At 35.9% G+C, this 21,180-nt stretch overlaps 1 protein-coding gene across 1 annotated transcript; it reads right to left on the reverse strand.

The window, feature by feature from the left end:
* Positions 1 to 635: 635 nt before the first annotated feature.
* Positions 636 to 20,523, reverse strand: LOC115929981 (COP9 signalosome complex subunit 3-like). The gene is made up of 8 exons (XM_031000224.1): positions 20,518 to 20,523; positions 20,034 to 20,135; positions 15,755 to 15,826; positions 14,752 to 14,838; positions 14,130 to 14,243; positions 13,341 to 13,421; positions 12,387 to 12,453; positions 636 to 889 (listed from the first exon to the last, which is right to left on the reverse strand). The coding sequence occupies exons 1-8, from the start codon at positions 20,521 to 20,523 to the stop codon at positions 636 to 638; spliced, it is 783 nt and encodes a 260-aa protein (XP_030856084.1).
* Between the last annotated feature and the right edge of the window lie 657 nt (positions 20,524 to 21,180).

The raw sequence follows: 21,180 nt of genomic DNA on the forward strand, positions 1-21,180 counted from the left end.
ACTTAACAAGAAGATTACTCGGTACAGCCTCCGTATTCAACATTATTGTCCTCTAATTTCCAGCCCCAGTATGTGACGTCCATGTCTTATAATTCACTCTCCATCCACGCCATGAGTTGGTAGTATGTTCTGAGGGAGTGGAATTTGGCGGAGGCTGGCGTAGGAGGGAGTCGCACTGGCAATTTTCTTGACAAGCAAGTTGTATCGTAATGATGCAACTGAGTCATTCCAGCTACAGCAGCAACCAAACATGAAAGACATTGCTTTGCTACCAAGTTCCTCAATTAGTTCCTGTGGCTGACTTAATTGGAAGAAGGAATGTACTAGCACTGGATTCTTATGTGGGGCTGTATTTCACAAGCTTCTGGAAGACTGCTCTCTTTCCGATTCCAAATATCCTGGAAGTCGAATCGCAACCAGTGTAGGCATGTCGAAAAAGTAGTTGTGAGCATAGATCTTTACCCAGGTCCACTTTCAACGAACTGATTAATGTTATACACCTTCGGAGCCTTGCATTGCTCCATTGTAAGAGTGGAAGTATAGTTCTCTGCTATCTTCATCCGCGTAATGCAAGCGTAACACCAATAGGTCAGTGCCTTCTCAAATCAGAGTAGTAGACTGACGACGAAAATAATTCACTGCAGCTTTAGCAATATGTACATCTGCATCTGCATGGAAAAAGCTGTCAGAGGCAACGAGAGCAACAGCTGAGTGGCGTAAACTTGTGATGGCCACAGCAGTGCAGCTAGCGCCACCTGACTGAAGAATAAGACATCTGCATCCCCGGATACATTGCTGACGGTGCAATTACCCTTCCTCAGTTCCTCACTAATGAGATTCATGAGTCCCTGCTTATTGCAGTCTTTTGATAAAAACTCATCCTTCTTGCCTGAGAATACTGTGTCTACATTGAATCTTACAACTGGATGGGCATTCTGCCTACCTCGCTGGTGTGTATTATCATTAATTGACGGCCCTCCACCATAGCCGTCAAAAACTACATTTGCAGAACCATATGGTGGGGGGGGGGGGGTGTGAAATCAGGATATGATCGTGCTATTCTGCCAAAGCTGTCTCCTGTCTTCCATGGTATTCGATGCACCAAGAAACCACTATCAAGGACATACTGGTCTGTTTTCTTTTACGGCTTCACCCGACACTTTACTTGCATGATCGGTTGTAACATGAGCTAGCTGAGGCTTCTTAGCCTTCCGAATGACATTCCTAGCCTCGAAAAGTGCAGGTAGGAACGGACCGAGCTCAAAGCTCATCACCTCTGCTACCTCAAGTTCCCCCTTTTTTTAACTACCAGGAACTGTTTAAACAGCAAAGCAAAGCAGCAATTATGGTTTGCAGGTACAATTTGTACTTTCAAAATCTCTCCCAGAGTCGTAGCTTTGGCTTTCCTTTTGAACGAGATTATTAAAACAGCATATTGGAAGGCTGCTGAGCTGAATAGCCCACTGAAAGGGATTGACTTGCAATTAGGTTGCTTCCAGACCTTCATGATTTTGCTGGAATCAATCGGTACCCTGACGAAAGGAACTGGACTTCGCATAATCCTTGGAACAGATAGCAGGGAACTATAATTCCATTCTTACAATCGACAGCCAAGGCTCCGAAGGTGTAGAACTGTTAGCAGTTGAAATTGGACCTGGGTACGGGATCTGTGCTCACAACTACTTTTTCTGGATGCCAACACTTCCAGAAGCTTGTGAAATGCAACCTCACTTTAGAATCCTGTGCTAGTACTTTCCTTCTACCAAGTCAGCTAAAGTAACTACTTAGAGGAACTTGGTATCAAAGCAATGTCTGTCATGTTTGGTGGCCGCTGTAATGACTCAGTTGCATCATTACGATACAACTTGTTCGTCAAGAAAATTGCCAATGCAACTCCCTTCTACGTCAGCCTCCACCAAATGCACTCCCTCAAAACATACTACCAAGCCCGGATTGGGGGGGGGGGGATTAGATTATAAATCCCTACCAATTGTAGGGGTCATTTTTCTCGAAGATAAGCCCACTTTTCACAATTTTCACAATGCAAACACCCGAAAATTTTGTAAACACGGGCCCATGTTTAGGGATATTTTTGATAAAAATGGGACCCATGTTTAGGGATTCATTAGAGAGGCATACGCATGTATGTCTTAATATGTGAGTACCCCCCCCCCCTTTCTCGGGCTACCAAGTCATGGCATGGATGAAGAGTGAGAGGACATGGACGTCACAGACTTGGGCTGGAAATTAGAGGACAATCATCTGGTTCCACTAATGTCAAATACGGAGGCTGCACCTATAGTAATCTTCCTAAGTTGATTCATTGCGACTTCTGTATTGCTTGTAGCACACCTCGCTGTACCTGCATATGTTACGGACTACCATGTAACAGTGTGTTTGTGGACCTTGCCAACTTGATGTATGCCACAACAATCCATATAACGAGTCACCTTATAGTGAAGCAGAAGATGTTTTTTCCTTACTAAAGTACATTCCTCATCAAAATGAAGGAACATGCTGCTAGATCTGCATGTGTATTCGCTATAAGATGACATGAACAACACGAGGTTTTAAACATTTTTAATTGTATGGTAGGTATTATGAATGTGTGTCTAGATTATTATTATGTTGTAACTTTGTCTTTGTCACTCCCCCCCCCCCCCCCCTCGGCCATGGCCACTCCCTCAGTGTTGACAATGACCTGTCAATAGTTGAATTGACCCCTTTTCTGGAGGGTCGGTGACACCATATTAAGGGTGAGAGAGAAACATTATAAGTTCATTTCCTCTTTATTAAGGGCGCCCTCTATTGAGAAATCTTAGTGGTTTTGGGGCCTTTGGACGCCATATTGGATTTTGTGGTTTCCTGAACCACTGCTTAACGTTCTAACTTATCCTAATGGATTCTATGACCCCGGAATCCTAGCATAGACACCCTAATTATGTCTTTCGGGTAGATAATAAGTGACTTATGGCCATTTTTATGTTATGGCGGCCATTTTGGACGCCATCTTGGATTTGGGGGTTTCCTAGACCATTACAAACCATTCTTACTTGTCTCATTGGATTCTCTGACCCCCGAAACCATGGGATAGACACCAAAATTATGTCTTTAGGATGGATAATAAGTGATTTATGGCCATTTCTAGGTATCGGCGGCCATCTTGGACGCCATCTTGAAAATAACAGCTTTTTGAACCTTCGATTTTGGTCGACTTTTAGTATGTTATTCCTGAGGTCGAATACTACTAAAAACCGTTGAAAAACCTTTTGTTGCAATTTTTTGGGGTTGGGGTGTTTTTTACCGTATATTGACCTGACTAAATCACGTTGCTCATAAAGTCTCCCATAGCTGAATGGTTTGGGAATCGCAAATTCGCGTCCGGCTGAGCCATTCACAAATTACAACTTTGTTTAAACAATCTCTTAAATGAATTGACAGAGGAAGCCGTTCTCATCGAATTATCTAGCTTATTCCATTCAAATATGGAAGAAACATTATTGGGCTACACTTATAACAATCAGTGTGAAATCTAGGCACACGTAAACATCCACTGCCTATATCCCTTGTGTGATGCTCATGTACATCATTAGGATTGATTAAGCCTACCTGCAGGTAACAAGGTGCTAGTTTATGAACGCATTTATATATCATCATTACGTGACTTAACTCAAACCGTTTGTCTAGTGTCATCCATTTAAGACTTGTGAACAAATCAGCCGACGGTGTGTCATATGTCTTGTTCAATTTAATTCTTGCGGCCCTCTTTTGATTTTTTTGCAGCTTAGTTGTATGAGAATGAAATCTGTTTGACCATACAACAGAGCAGTAATCGAATCGTGGAAACACTAGACTGTTATAAAGTAACTTTAAGGATTTTTTAGGCAAAAAACTCTTTGCTCTCTTTATCATGCTAATGTTTTTCTGGGTAAGTTTACCTACGTTTTCGATTTGTTTAGACCATTTCAATTCTTCATCTATCGAAAGTCCTAAGCATTTGGTGAATTGAACTCATTTGATCAAATTGCCATTTAATGAAATGGTGAAAGATTCAATTATCCTGAGATCAGCATGAGAGCCTACATATTAACATGACACAAGTTTTTTGTAAGAACGAGACGATTTTCCTTAATCCATGCAATGCAACAGTTAATTTTTCTTCCACAACAGTTGTATCATTTGCACTGACGGTAAGTGTCGTATCGCCAACAATCTATGATACCTTCAGGAGTACATTCAGGTAGACTATTAACATATATTGAAAATAAAAGGGGACCAAAAAAGTAGTTTCAAGCAAATTTGCCTAATACTGACAGATGGCTGTTGAGAGTAACCAAGCTTTTTCCCCTCGACATATAGCTTGTTACAAGGGATTGAATCGGTTAACATTCTGCACAGAATGTTGAAATGAATAGTATTCGGAAACCTAATCATATGTAAGCACGAATGATTCTTTCAGAAGATATGAAGAATTTTTCAGAGTCAGGTTTACATTGTGTTTAGATACCTAGTAGGCCCATATCTAACACATGCTTCATTTTTCATTTCGTACAGGCTTAATTGGAGCTCAAAAGTCAAACTGAAACAGCACAGAGAATCTTAGTAAGAACTTCATTTAGCACAGAGCAACCCATCACAATCAACATTCTACATCTAACTGTGGATGCTGCTAAATAATACACTAAGAAACATAGTTTGCGCAACGACTGGTCTTCACTGTGATCAACGTGGTTATAGGCATACAGCGAGAGTCAGCTCATACAAGTACCATGCATTGAAGACACATTATATAGAAGTTGATTTAATACTTCAAACATACAGTTACTGTGGTTACATGTAACTCAACAGGTAAAGAAACTTGAAACAAAAGGAGTTTGCATCGATGCGTACGTGTCCGAATGTCAATTAACAGTGACAATACTTTTCATTGGACCTGACTGATTTCCAGCATATTGCTGAACCTAACTGGACAGTCGGCCAAATCTTTTGCCAGCATAAGTATAGAGAACCCCTTTTTTGAATTTAGATTAAATAATGTTCTTATGATACTGTTTCCTCTTTATTTCCTAAATCTGTACAACATTTAGAATTATTCTAGTCTTGAGAAGTAATATAATTCAAAATGAGTTTTCCAGTCATTCTTATATTCATTGTATTTGCCATGTGTAATGTGTGTAAATCTGAAGATGAAATGAAGACTGCCATAGAAGGGGGTGAGGTACAACTTAATTTTCCATATCCATGTAACAGTACAAGAGTTACACTACAGTATGGAATAAGAGTGCCTTTTTACATATTGGCAGATACAGAATCTATCGTTTTACCATCTGTACAAGTACACAGATTCATCTTCAGGAATAAAAGTGAACAAGATCATTGTTCACTTCATGTTAGTATCAGCCCTGTAATGAGAACTGATTCAGGAACATACATTTTCTTTGCCTATAGTGAAGATGGTATTTATTTTGAAAGTTACTTTAAAAGAATCGGATTACGTGTTGATTTCCTGCCTGGTAAGGCATCATGTACACTGAATAAAGAGTACATGGTTGGGGATTGGGTAGAACTGAATTGCATGGCTTTAGTTGGGAGTTTGTCAGGTCAAATTGATTGTTTTCAAAATGGAGAGAAGATGCCTCCAATTTCAGAACCTATTGAAACCTACAAACATCTGAAGCAAAGCATACATGTAAAGAGAGAGCACCCGGTGTTTTGTTGTACTTCTACCTGGGAGTACACTAAAGATTTGTGTGATTGTAATGATTTTCAATGGGACCTAGCCAATGACAAAATCCTGAGCTCAGTCATAGATCCATGTGGTCCAACCATACCAATGCTGGATCTAACACAGACCAGTGAGATTGTCTTCATTCCCTCAAATGCAACATCAGTATCCACAGATGGAACGATTTTGAAGATCAATTATTCTAATGTTACAGTGATATGGAAATATGCTGTTTCGATCATTAGCTCTATCCTCATAATTGTTTTACTAATTCCTGTGATTTTATTTATGCTCAGATACAAACAAAAGACAAGAAGAAAAGCTGCTAAGACACGTACACGTAAATTGACAAAAAGTCGGGATCAAACTTTAAATAAATTGTATGAACCTTATACTAATCCACATAAAAACCACTGCATGCTACAGCGTTCAATATCAGTATAAACAATGTATAAACCGACATATTCTGAATTTCAAGAGTGATGTTATGGCACGAGACAAATTATAACTTCGGAAGTGAATATATATAATATATATATATATATATGTTATAAGGACAAATAATGAAATGCATGCAATATTTTAGATGTAATAATATATATAACATTTAAAGTATTTGCTATATCAACCTCGTTCTGTTGGAGTCAGGCCCTCTCGATTACATTCAGGTTGCCTTCGTGTCTGATATTCTTAGCTAAGCAAATCCAAATAATAGGTACACGCAGGGATCGAAGAGATGTGTACAGATTAATTCACTTTTGTATGTGTTATACGATGCAAAAATGGTAACCGTTGTTATAAACACTCGTGCACATTATAACAAAGCGTTGGGTGTCACCAGTGGCGGATCCAGGGGGGGGGGGGGGGGGGGGGGGGGGGGGGGGAACAACCTTTTTTTTTAAAGATGGGCCCCCTCCCCTTGCGCTCAAGGGGGGTGCGATTTTTCGAATTTTCGAGGCCCCCCGCCCCCCCCCCCCCCCCCCCCCCCAAAAAAAAAAAAAAAAAAAAAATAGTGCTCACTAAAAAAAAAAAAAAAAAAGACATGTAGAATAATTTTTGACGGATTTTCCAAACATGAAAATGATTTTTCTCTGAAATCATCAATAATTCTGGAATCTAGCTTTTCAATGACGACTCAGAACGCCCAGAAAAAAGACCAGTTTCGGACCTGTATTGCGCAACTGTTTATGACGTCACTGCAGGAGCCTCTCCTTTGAAAAGGAGGGTGATTTAGGCATTACGTGTCTTTAAAAAGGCCAACCGAGATAATAATTGGGGAAAAAAAGACATTTATCCGAAAAATAAATGCACTTGATAATCCCAGTACGTTTCATTTATCAATTACAATGAGATTGTAAGATCCTTAGTTGTAGGGCAAATCGGACATGCCCGCAATGACGCCAAATGCGTCATCAAGGCCACGTGACCGTATTACCTTTTTTTCGAGGGGCGTAGCCCAGCAAGCGTGAGAACTATGAAAATGGATGTTTATTATCATTTGTTGGTGAATACCAAGATTTTCTGAAAAGTAAGAGGCTGGAATATTAATAAGTAGAGGTGTACTCATGTTTTAAAAGGCTATGTTAGTTGGGTTAGACTGAGAGGCCCTTTAATTCAAATTTACTGATATAGAGTTTTCAGACATGTATTGGTGTTACAATTTCTTTGCTTTCGTTTAGAAATTATTTAATTAGTCTTCATGTTTAATATAATTCAAAGTTTTTGAAAAATTTGTAAGTTTGAAAATTGAAAAAGTTATTGACAGTTTCTTTTGAAAAATTAAAGTGCATGACTTGTACCTAACTGTAGGTGTATATTTGTAAGAGGCCAATCGTCTTCAAAATGTCAAATCAGTTTGTATAAACAAATTCGATATTAGGCTAGTTTTTGGAAGTAAGCAGTTGAAATAATTTTTCTAAATTCCAATGTTTTCTTCTTTTTGTCCACAATACCACAATCACACTTACAAGATAGATATGAGACACTATAATGATAAAGTGAATATGTATTTTTTTTTAAATGCTGAATGCTAACTTTTGAATCAGTTTAGTGTCAGTTTGACAGTGAGACTGAGGTATCTACAAGCAATTACTAGCAGTACTTTATCTATATACATTTTTTATTGTGCTATTTTGTACAGCACAATGCCATTACCAACGATCCTTGAAGGGTATGGTACAACATCTATATATATAAATTGTGTATAAATGTAAATATTATATGAGTTTTATCAAAAGCATGCATGCAGTTTTAAATAACACTTCTCTATTGAAATGTTTGTTTGTGTTATTTAGTATTGTTGGTCATTTTTTGAGTATTATTTGTTGTATATAGATATACTTTGATTGTTTGATCTAATTTGTAAAATTGGTACATAACAAACCGTGTAATCGGGAACTGCATATACGGGAGCACCAGTTGCTTCGCTGGGGAAAGGTACATGTACATCAAACTTTTCTTTGGCATGTTATATGCATCTGATAAACGTCGCTTCACACTGCTTAAAAGAGGCATTTTTAACCCAAAACAAATACAATTTTCCAGAGAGGTTTCTTCCTTTATGTTTTTTTTATAAGAAATGTAACAGTTGTTTTTCAGTTTTGACAATGTTTTAGAATTAAAATGTATTGAAAGTTTTAAGATATCATTGCTTATATATTTTTTTTTTTTAATTTGTATTATTATTATTATTATTATTATTATTATTTTTTTTTTTTATTTTTATTTTTTTTTTTTTTTGGGGGGGGGGGCTTTTGTTATGAAATGATATCCGTAGCTTTTTAAAATATCTTTTAATTCAATGTTACAAATATTAAGTTTTTCTGACATGCATTGATGTTACAGTTTCTTTGCCTTCATTTAGAAGTTATGTAATATGTCTTCATGTTTAATAGAATTCAAAGTTTTTGAAAAGTATGTCAGTACCATAAGTTTAGAAATTTGAAAAATCTATTGACGGTTTCTTTTTAACCAAACAAATTTCCAACAGAGGTTTCTTTCATTATGTTCTTGTATAAGAAATGTAACAGTTGTTTTTAGCTTTGACAATGTTTTAGAATTCAAATGTATTCAAAGTTTTAAGACATCACTGCTAATATTTTTTCGGGCAGTTGTTATAAAATGATATCTGTCGCTTCTTCTAAATATCTAATTCAAAATTACTAATTACTAATTTAAGTTGTCACACAAGCAGTGGTTTTACATCTCCTCTGGTTTCACCCACCTGAATATGGATTCACATATCACTAAAATATGCAAATCGGCCTATTTCATGATATATAATTTGAGACGCATTCGAAAATACTTTGATCAGGACAGCATGAAAACTATCATGCATGCATGTGTTACTAGTAAACTAGATTACTGTAATAGTTTATTGTATGGATTGCCAGACTCACAGATTTCCAAGTTGCAGCGGGTCCAAAATACATGTGCACGACTAATTTGCAGCCTCCCAAAATTCTCTCGAATAACCCCACTTCTAAAGGAACTACACTGGTTGCCAATTCGCCAGAGAATTACATTTAAAATATTATTGATAGTCTACAAAGCTCTAAATGGTCAAACTCCTAGTTACGTTACTGAATTGTTGCATATCAAGTCTCAAACTCATGGTCGTAACCTTCGTAGTACACAAGACACATTTATGTTGCAAATACCCCCATATAAAACCAAAGTAACCCTCGGGGACCGGTCATTTCTCTGTGCTGCCCCTAGATTATGGAATAAATTACCACTAGAAATAAGGAAAGCCCCATCACTAGATAATTTTAAATCAAAACTGAAAACTCACTTGTTCATATAGTATGTATAGCACAGCATTTACAAGCTCTTGCAGCGCAATAGAATATATCCACATAGTTATTGCGCTTTACAAATGAATATTATTATTTTTTTTATTATCTAGAAATCATTTAATTGGTCTTCATTTTTAATAAAATTATGCACCATACGTTTGGACATAAATCTATTTTCAAAACTGTTCTTCTTCTATTTGTATATGTGCCTGTGGAAAATGGAGAGATACTACCATTTCCCCTCTCATCCACAGTTTTTTTGTTTTTCTCTTATGGACTTTTTAATTTATCATTTTACAATTTTTTAAAGAAAACGTAAGCATCTGGGGTGTTTACCACATGTCGTACAAATGCTGAATAAAGGATTTTTGCTTCCAATGTCCTGATGACTGCTTGTTCATTTTTTAATATTACGTTTACAATTTGTTGTTTTGTATATGAACATGAAAACGTATCTGTTGATGGTCTGTGCCATTTCTCTCCAAGATTTATTTCAATCTTCTGTCATTCTTCTCCTCTTATTATTCTGCTTTCATACAAATGAATTCATTACAAGGGTCAGATTGCCCTTTAAATTATCAACAGAGGGCCTACTCATACAACATTCTATGTATAACGATATCATGAGGCATACAAGGCATCTATTTATCGGAAGCCCCACTTTAATTGGCAAGACATTTCCTTGTCTTTCGAGCCATGCCGACAAGGTAGGGGGCACAGCAAAAACAAACGATACTCCACTATAATGCACTATTTGTTCTATTTTTTCAAAATACATGTTCAGCAATTACCTACATTACTTTCTTTAATGCTTGTTCTGTTTTGTATAATGAAGAAAACCTCCTTCCTAAGGTCGATTATGTACTTGTGATATTTCAACAATAAATAGCTAAAGAACCAATAGTATGACAACAGACACATGAACCAGATAACCCCTATTCCCTCTCTCTTCATCTCTCTTTCTCTCTCTCTCTCTCTCTCCCTCAGTCACTATACTCTTTCCTATCTCTCTTTACCATTCATTGTCTCTCTCTCTCAAAAAAAAAGCATATCATGATCCACTTCAACAGAATGATGAAAGATTTTAAATTACACAATCTTCTCATTTATCCATATCGAATATCAAATAAAACAATGACCCAGTTTTTTTTACACAAATGTGTTCACACAAAAGTGACATAAATTTATTATCCTTGAATCCTTTCCCTTCTTCATATTCATCATCTGTACATTATAATTGCAGTTGAATAAAGTAGCTTTAATAATCAGGAAACAAGATGAGACTCAAATACTTGTAAACTGAAGGTTAACATACCAAAGGACATAATAAAAGAGGCTACAGGAAGATAACGTTCACATTTCCCTACAAACAGGTATCTACTGATTAGAGACTTTAATAAGTATCATATATAATAAGTTTTTCCCTCTCTTGAAAGGACCTTGGATTTTTCAACTTTTAACGATATTTGCCCACCTATTTATTTTCAGCACCCAATTTACTTCTTGAACTGAATCAGTATATTCTCTTCTTTCTCCACACATTTTCCTACAGATACATCAAATGCATTCCAATAGCTTACCAACTGTTCAACTCTTGCCGCTACTTATCAGTACCAAATTTCATGAAACTTGACTATGGAGCTGAAAATCAAAATAAATTGATGGAAAAATATACGTCCTGCATATTGCCTGTTGAGATCCAGAAGACTGTTAACTCGATTAAAAATATATAAGTTAATGCCCTTTTGGCTCCAAATATGCATAATGCACCTTGTCAGTAACACTCAAAAGAGCTTTACAAATACAAGTACATATGTGTTCCAATAAGTTCTGGAATTGAATAGCAAATCATGAACAATAAAATGACAATTGAATGTGCACAATTGATTCTCAGTGACGGAGATAGCAAACTAGCCCATGCTTTCTGACTTGTGGATTTCATCTCAATCACTTTCCACCTTGTACTTTCCTGTGTATCTAGGCAGTAGGCTCGGCTTGAATGTTTCCCCTTTTCAGGCTTTTTCTTGTTACATTCAATACATGTCCAGTATGTGACAAATACAAATAATAACAATTTCTGGACATGTGTAAGTATTTTTAATTTATTCAATAATTCGTAAAGAGCCATCAGTTTTTCATTCAGATAAATTTTGTGAATTCTTATTCTCAGAAATCAACATAAGAGCTCATTTCTGATGATCAGCTGATGAAAATAAATCCTTATCCCCCCCCCCCAAAAAAAAAAAAAAAATCGTACCTTAATATGATATGCTGTAATTTTGTTGTTTTTAAAATTTACAGTGAATTGAAATTCATTTACATGTACAGGTCTGTATGGAAAAAAAGTCTGGCATGTGTACCCATAGTACCACTGCTTTCAAAAATGTATGGAGAAGAGAGGGAAGAAATAGAAGGAATTGGAAAGGATTCAGGTTACACTTTATGTTACCTATTTCTGATATGCACCTTGAAGAAATACATCTTCATATGACATTTAAGCCTAAGTTTTGTCATGATACTCAAGAAGCTGTGTTTATAAACATGCCAAACCATTGGCAAGTCTCTAAGATTCTAAAATAAGCTCCATGTTACTGCAGTGAACAACTACAATACATGTGTATGTGGGTTTTTTCTTCAGGAATACACACTATACATTAAATTCATGAATGCAATTTTGTCTTCTCTGTACAGTAAAATGTTAAAGGACTTGTTATTTTTGGAGAAAAAGAAGATAACAATATCATGTAGGGTCGAATTTTGATAGTTTTGAAAAAGGGGACTGGAATATATAAATAGATGTTGTCTTCTTTTTTCCTGTTTCCTGCAGTCACAAATCAACCATGATTATGTACATTCAGCTATACAGTGTGTCCTATTTCCCTCGGCTCCAAAGACTCCGCCCACTTCATCGTCTTCTCGTACTCCCATGCTCTGCAGAGGGCAGAAGAAAGAAAGACATCAGACATTAATGGAAATAAAAATGAATGAGATAATTATAGCATGGAAATTTTGAGGAATGTAAAATATTGACACTGTCATTAATTTGGATTCTAAGCTTCATGGTCCCCCCTCTAAAATTTAGTGCTTATGTGGAAATGCCTGTACATGAAAATTTACTAGATATACAAGTGGAGTAAAAGACAAGAATGAATCGACACCTAGGCCCCAGGTGTTCTATTGTTTAACGTTTATCCATCATCCCCCCTTCCCTCTTAATGACTATTTGTACCCTTTCAAGGATTGGCTACATCCCACTATCATATAGCCTATCAGATCAGCTCGTTTGTTTTCTGAAAGCTATCAAAGGATTCACAAGACTGACACCCTATTAGACCAACATCTTGCAAAATGTCAGTCGCAAGGCCTTTTGGTATAATAGGATGTCCCAACTGGGATCACAAGTGCTATGCCTATTATCAGCAGTAATATCGTCGCTCTCTGTAGTTTATCCTTTCTTTCATTTGTAAAAGATTCCTTAGTATTTCCCTGCAAGTATCATATGAATTTTGTTTTTGGTAGTTGAACAGAGTGTGGAATAATAAAGACCCAAACTTGTATGGGGGGGTGGGGTGGGGGGGGGGGGGGGCATGTGAACAGTAATTTATTTCTTACATTACCGACCAAAGCAAATGTTTTAGTATCTCTCTTTCTTGCATCATTGACAGCCCTACTATTCCTTGGATCAGCGGAAAAACATCCCAAGTATAATGATACTTTTGATGTGAATCATGCATAGATATCCTGGATAACTTATGCAACACAACAAGACCAAATTCCTTGAACTTCCCATAAAAGTATATAGTTGTTTTTAATCTCACCTTTTGAACATACTGTGGATTAACAGCTATTTCTTGATCCATGCTCTTGAGCTTCTCATCTAGACTGATACAATGCTGCATCTGTGATTCAAAATTGATAATTTGAAATCAAAACATGACAGAGTTTAAATGCATTATCATGGATTTGGAAAACCACTTTAACTCAAACTCCCTCATTGCTCAGATGAAAAAGGGGAAATAATATGAGTTTATGTTGTGACAGTAATTAAAATGAAATAAACTGTTTTTTTCTTAACTGATCTGTTGAAAATTTACAATTTTAAGAGCTGTCTAGACACAGAAATTTACATCTCTCGCAGTTACATGATGTAATTCTTCACAAATAAAGTTCATTTTTACATTTTATACAAAATGTCCTTGAATCAACACTCTTCATGCAAACTTATTAGTATTAATAGCCTTATCCTTGTAAAAGAAATAAGAAAATGCCTGCAGACCTTTAAGTCTTTATATTTTAAATACCATACAAATAACCTTCCTGTGCCAGGCACCTTGAGTTCATCATGGGATATACCAAAGGCTTCAACATCATTTAACTGTTTCAAGTATAAAACCCATCTATACCCATGTTAAAAAGGGTTGCCATGGGGGTAAATAACACCCAAAATTGGTATTTTTCAAAACCATACATATCAGTGATGCAAAGGAAGCAAACAAATCACAGTATTTGTTCTAAATTAAAGAGAAAAATCTTATGAAGTAACTGCTCCGCTTGAGGGCTACGGCTATAATTTTTTGTTTCAGATAGGTAGAGAAAACTTGACTAACCTGTTGTTCAACATGTCTGAGTACTGCAGGGTTGTCATATTTTTCTGGGTTGTCATGGAAATGGACCATTCCATTCTGTTTGCTGATAGTTGCATGAATCTCACCATCTTCAATCTGAAATATATTAATCGTATTTGTTTATTACAATTCAAAGTACAAACATATCTCTTTGTAGCACCATTAATTTCAACCCAAAAAATTACACTACCGCTGTAAATTTACACTTCAATCTAACATCCAATTCCATCCCAATTATCAGTTTAAACTGAAATTCAAATTCTAGCTCTGATTGTTTCAAATCCATTTTCATCAAATGATCATCCACTGTACGTCTTTAGTCAGGTACATGTACATCTTTATCTATCTTCATTTCGATCCCTGGACCAAATTCCAATTCTAGAGCAATGCATATCATTGTAAGTTGCTTTGTAACCACTCAACAAAACCTCTCAAAAATATTTAGTCATCAAAATCAAAATGAGAAGAGAAAATAAATGAGAAACTTAAAGACTTTTGTTGATTGGTATTGAATACAGTTGTATAGTCCTGCAAATCAAATTTTCTCGAGGGGCAAATTTCCCTCGTAGGCCCCATTTTCATTTCATCACTCTGGTTTTCCTACCATATTTCTGACATACTGCTCAGCCTCTTGCGGTGCATGTAGATGAACTCTCCTGGCGATGTCATTCAGAGATAATGTTAGGAAGGTCTGAAGAGAAAGATCAGTACTGACAATGAACATCCCCTACTCTACAACTCCATCTACACATCTACTTCACTAGTATGTCGCCCTCTTGTGTGGCAATTTAACTCAACTGCATTCCGCGCCTTAGAATCTTTATGGCTCCAAAGTTCATAAATATCTATCATGTATACATGTACATGAATAAGACATTGTTAGACAATTGCTGAAAATAGAAATCTTTTTTTTCATTGGTCATGGTTGAGAATGTTTAGTGACGTGTAATCTCAAAATTAAAGAGGGCAAGTTTTCATAATTCCAAAATTATTTGTATTGAATCTAGGCAGTTTAGACCATCTACTACACTTACAAAATAAATTTTAAAAGAATTGCTATTTTCCCAATATTGATCAACTGCACAAGAGATATTTTAAAAATTATTTTGTGGTAAAATTTTGGATTAATAGTGCCTGACTGCACTGTAAATCAGGTTTAATATTGCAACACTCATCTCCCAAAGACTTGGCATGGGAAGTGTTAGAATTGAAAGGGGGTGGGGGAGATTGGAGTGCCTTCTGGATGAACAAGGCCATCCAATGAGGGAAAATAGAGAGAGTGTGTTTGTGTGTGTGAGTGGGTGGGGGTGTATCATCTTCTTTTTATGTTGCCTTCCCCCTTTTCATTTCTTTCTCGCACTTTTTTGTATTCCTCCTTTTCTTCAATTTTCGCTGCTTTGTCATTTGACAAAAGAGTGAGCAGATGTAAGCTTACTCAATGCACCCAGGCTTTTTAAAAGCTGTCCAATAAATCCACTTTTCCTTTCAAGATGCTGGTCAATAAATCAGTGAATGATAAAATAAAAAACAAAACAAATAAACATTCCAGAAATCCACCGATCTAGTCAAATCAAAAACTGAAAAGAAGGTACAAAGTCAATGCTTACTTTTGTAAGTCGCTGGATATTCTTTCGGTATAGTGATGACACCACTTGCTTACCGAGGCCCATGTTCTGGTCCTGTGAGGAGGAAGATAAGGAGATCGACATTGTATTACTGAACTAATAAGAAATAAGGTCAATGATATGGATACATATTGTGCCTGCTTCCTTTTGGCAGCAAACACAAGTTTTTTGGGAAAATAAAGACGTATTATACATGTAGATAAATCATTACCTTGCATTAATGACAAATTAGGGGATATACAAATACAAATAAATTGTGTTCATGTAATTAAACAAAACTGAAAGCTTAACAAGGGAAACGCTCTCGGCGGTCTCGCCTGCATTCCGCAATTCGATATCATGAAAAATTGAGATTCGAACATTATTTATAGGCAGGCACCCCCCCCCCCCCCAAAAAAAAAAAGAAAAAATAAAAAATAAAATAAATAAATAAATAAATAAATAAATAAATAAATAAATAAATAAATAAATAAAAAATGAAAACCTCTGAATATAATCAGCATTTTAGAGTGAATATTGGCTAAGAATCATCAGAACAAATATTTACTATAATTTGTAACAAGATTGACAACTTAAATGGAATTGGAATATGAACAAATAATAAAAATTGATTTATTAATTTTCATATTAAGCTGTGAAAACATATTCCAAGTCTACTGACCTATATAAAATTCAAAATCTTGATGTTGATACCCCAACAAAGTCTAAGTTTGCAGACCTTAAATTACGTTTGACCTTGACTAATCAGGTGATTGGTGATACTTGATAATGTTCAAGTTTCATGGAATAGGAATGTATACTTTCAAAATTATGATCAAAATTCAAAATCGTAATCTTTTGTTAAGTTTTGATGTTGATGCCACAACATAGACTTAAGTTTGGTAACCTGAAATGACCTTTGACCTTAACTTAGTGACCTCAAATTCTACTCACATGATTGGGGATAATTGATAATCCTTTAGTTTAAGTTTCCTTGAATAAGAACTTATACTTTCAAAAATCATATTAAAAATTCAACCAGAACGTCAATGACGTAGCGCTCATCCGCATCTCGCAACAACAAATATCGTAAATTTTATGTGGTACACTTTTGAACTGGTCAAAAAATAAAAATTTGATGCCCTGGAAGGGACATAATTTTATTTAGCTGTACAAGATTAAATAGAAACTAAAGGAAATCGAATGAAAATTGGTTGAAAAATATAAAGTTTTATGACAAGCAGGACTAGAACTTAGTAATAGATAAATGTAAACATACTCACCTTTTATTATGATAAGAAAAGGAAAGAGGTTTAAATAGTCAGTTAATTGTCAACGGAAAAATATTGCAAAATAACGATTTTGTAAGGGACAAAAACGAGTTAATATGAGAAAATTGTTCAAATATTTAAACAAATTGAAGAATTAGGAGGTTACAAGAGAATGAAAACAATGCATGCATAATACTGATGAATAAAAACAAAATTGTTATATTTTTGCCAGATTGGGCCACCAGCATGAACAATAACTGTGAGCATTGTTTTACCATGGACCCTACTACCATAGTTCTACCTATCTAAAGTGTGTGTGCAAGGGGGGGGGGGGTATGTAGTGTGTAATTGCCATGCCTAGGCCTATCCTGGTCTTGCGCTAGTAGCGCCCGGGAGTAGTGCTTTGCTGAAAACAAAATGCGTTCTAAACATTAATTTTCAACCTCTCTTTTCTCCTCTTTTTATTCCACAAATTATGTGTTTTCTGTGAGGGATCAAATTTGCAAATAATCATCCTTATATTTTGCACAAAACTTTAAAATGAAATGAAAGAGAAGAAGCATTTTTTGTTATTTTTGGAATAAATTTGAATAATAATTAATCAATGGAGCGAAATCTCAAAATTCTGTGTAGAATTTTAGTAAACCAATTTTACCTCTACCAGATAAAGCAAACCAAATCAAAATCGGTCAAGAAATGAGGGAGAAGAAGCATTTTTTGTTATTTTTGGAATAAATTTGCATAAATTACCATAATTAATTAATGGAGAACAATTTCAGAATTATGTGTAGAAGTTTAGTGTACCAAAGTTAGCTCTACGATATAAGGCAAACCAAATCAAAATCGGTCGAAATATGAAGGAAAAGAAGCAGTTTTTTGTGATTTTAAAATTATTTTTGGAATAAATTTGCATAAATTACCATAATTAATCAATGGAGCAAAATATCAAAATTCTTTGTAGAAGTTTAGTGTTCCAAATTTAGCTCTACCCGATAAAGCAAACCAAATCAAAATCGGTCGAAAAAAGAAGGAGAAGAAGCATTTTTTTTCCCGAATAAATTTCCATAAATTAGCATAGATAATGAATTTCACGCTTCTGTGTAGAAGTTTTAAATCCCCCTCCTAGCCCTATAATATGAAACAATCAGAATCAAAATCGGTTGAAAAATAACGAAGAAGAAGCATTTTTGAAAACTGTGGATGGACGGACGGACGACGGACGCCACGCCGTGGCATAAGCTCATCGGGCCCTTCGGGCCGGATGAGCTAAAAACTTAACCTGAGGTTAAGTTTTCGATGATGATGCCACAACATAGTCCAAGTCTGTTGACCTGAAATGACCTTGACTTTGTGACCTAAAATTCTACTCACATGATTGGAAATACTTGATTACCCTTTGGTCTAAGTTTCATTGAAGAAGAACTTATACTTTCAAAATTATACTAAAATATCAAAAACAAAACCTCAGGATAAGTTTTTGATGTTGACGCCGTCGCTGCCGCCACCACCGCCGCGGCGCGCCGCCGTCACCGGAAAGCCGCGCCTATGTCTCGCTCTTTGCTATGCAGGCGAGACAAAAATTAATATACCTAGAAATGCACATAATTATGCTAGTAGACATCCATTTCCACCCTTTAGCAGGGCACATGATGGGACAATATCATCTGTTCAGAGCACGAAGGGCAATTTTACGACAGTAAAAGCATATGAGTTAACACCCTTCTGGCTCTAATATGCATCCAGGCCAAACCAGTTTCGTGCAGTCTGCAACTTGTTATCGATACAAAAAATAAAGATATCAAAGGTCTGTTTTTATACTGTTTACGGAGTCTACTTTTAAACATTATGTTTACTTATCGAGTTTTGGGATTGTTTACTTATCGAGTTTTGAGACTGTTTACTGAAGCAACTTATGTACATTTGCTCTATACCTAGGGTACAAGCGCATAGCCAGGATTTTATTTTAGGGGGCGGTAGTGAGCACGCGAAGCGCGCTTCCTAGGTGAAGGGTCTGTAGTGAAGATATAATCAGTCTGCGTGGATTCTACGCAAGCCTACTGTATATCTACATCACCATGCAAGCCGATACTTATAAGTAGCAAGATATAAAATGTTTGATTATAAGTCATATTAAGCCTAATGTGATGTGAAACCTATATCTAAACAATATCCAGACATAACAGAATGATATTTTTAGAGTATTTTCACTTACAAAAATAGAATATTTACATTTTAATAAAGATGTACAAATTAATGATACATGCATAACATATATAAAACTAATGTGATGTAATTTCCCAACAGTCAAGTCTCTTATATCAACCATTCATCATATTTATACAAAATATTGCATTTCAAATAGCTATTTTACGGAATGAACAGATGACCTTCTATGTTTTTCCGCAACTAGCTTTATATAATATTCAATATTTCATCAATTTGATGAATGATTGATAGGAAACCAAAATGTTGTAAAAGTACCTCTTAGAAATAATATATATGTATATCATATCGTTAATTTTTAGACTTTCCTTAATATGTCTATGATGTTCTTGATTCAAAATACTAATTTTTGTTTGGAAATGTCAATTACAGGAAGATCTGTTGTAAATCAATTACAGGAAGATCTGTTGTAAATAGTTGTATCTGTTAAGACCACAACACGTAAAGACAGCACATGCATTGAGAGAGGCAAGCGCACCCCCCCCCAAAAAAAAAAAGACGGACAAGAAGAAGAAAAAATAAAGATAAAAAATTGACCTTCTTTGTTGGTCAAGGGGAGGGGGGGGGGGGTATCATATCGGCCGGCACGATTTTGAATTTTCCTGGGCCAAAAAAGAAAACAAGAGTAGTGCCCACTATCCCCCCCCCCCTCTCCCACCCCCCCCCCCCCCCCCCCCCCCCCCCACTGAGCGAAATATCGGCCGGCACGATTTTCAAATTGATTTCAAATTTGGGCCTCCCCCCTAAGAAATCCTGGATCTGCGCCTGGATAGAGGAATGTTACTTACTCTATTGAGCTGGCCAGAATGTTTTTCTAGAACACTGCTCACATCAGATGGGTTGTTGGTTGAGTAAGAGTTGGCAATCTCTTGGTACAGCTGGCTCAGTAGCTGTGGAAAAAAGGGTACAAGGTACACGCATGTACAGTACCTGAACTGCCAATAAACTCAATATATTGTTTGTGTACCGGCATTTCAATATTCTAATGTCTTATCAAGCAATCAACTTTTATACAGAGTCAACATGACACTCCTACGTGTGCTGACTCCCTCTGCAATACACATTCCTGGCATCAACCGCTTCACATGATTGCACCGTAATACATGTAGTCTTCTACAAGTTTGGAGGACATAAAATGAATTATTTGGATGGCAGTTTGGCAACGTTTGAAGTATACAGGTATGTTTTTGTAATACTTATTCCTATCAGTTATCACGCCCATTTACTTAATATAAATACAGATTTAAGTTAAAAGAATTATCATAAATGTACCTCCATATGTCTTTTTTTAATTTAATTTTTTTAAATCCTGCACAGAACGATTATAGTGTCATACATTGCCCTGTTTAATACTGAACAGTTACCAAACTCGCTATGAAGAAAACTGGCAAATGATTACATGAGTTAAGAACTGAGGAACATTGTTAGCCCACTACAGTATATCAGTTCCTTTGGATATTATTTTTTCACATGTTGTCTGATAGATACTGTTGCCCTCATGCCTTTACACAGGCTATATCGATGCCCATGATACTGCATGAATGCACCTTAATTAACAGTATGTTCTTTATAAAATATTCCATATGTTGATTCGTAAAGACTTATTATTGAAATTAGATTTTACATAAAATTATCTCTTTTTCTGTTTCCAAAAGAAAAATAATTTAATCCTATATTTAATAGTGGATACGCATGTACTGAGTGTCAATTAGTAACGCCATGTAAATTGAGTAAAGGCATGAGGAGTCACTCTCCAACGAAAGGAGGGAAATGTATACCAAAATATCTTATTGAATAGCCAGGGAATGCATTGCGAACCAATAATTGACATTTATTATTATGTTATAACAATCAGTGGTATTCATGATTGTGAACTAACTAAAAGTGTAAATCTTCTGCACAGATGATGGTGTTAACAGATTTACTCCGTTTTCC

This window comes from Strongylocentrotus purpuratus, unplaced genomic scaffold (genome assembly GCF_000002235.5).
Source record: "Strongylocentrotus purpuratus isolate Spur 01 unplaced genomic scaffold, Spur_5.0 spur5_contig_861, whole genome shotgun sequence".
NCBI classification, from domain to species: Eukaryota; Metazoa; Echinodermata; class Echinoidea; order Camarodonta; family Strongylocentrotidae; genus Strongylocentrotus; species Strongylocentrotus purpuratus.

Bases quoted from the DNA above. Each gene is read 5' to 3' on its own strand.
- LOC115929981 (XM_031000224.1), bottom strand. The intron at 15,827-20,033 runs GTAAGTAACATT...TCCTCCTCACAG, and splicing joins ATTCTGGCCAGCTCAATAGA to GACCAGAACATGGGCCTCGG. The intron at 14,839-15,754 runs GTAAGCATTGAC...CTTTCTCTTCAG, and splicing joins ATATCCAGCGACTTACAAAA to ACCTTCCTAACATTATCTCT.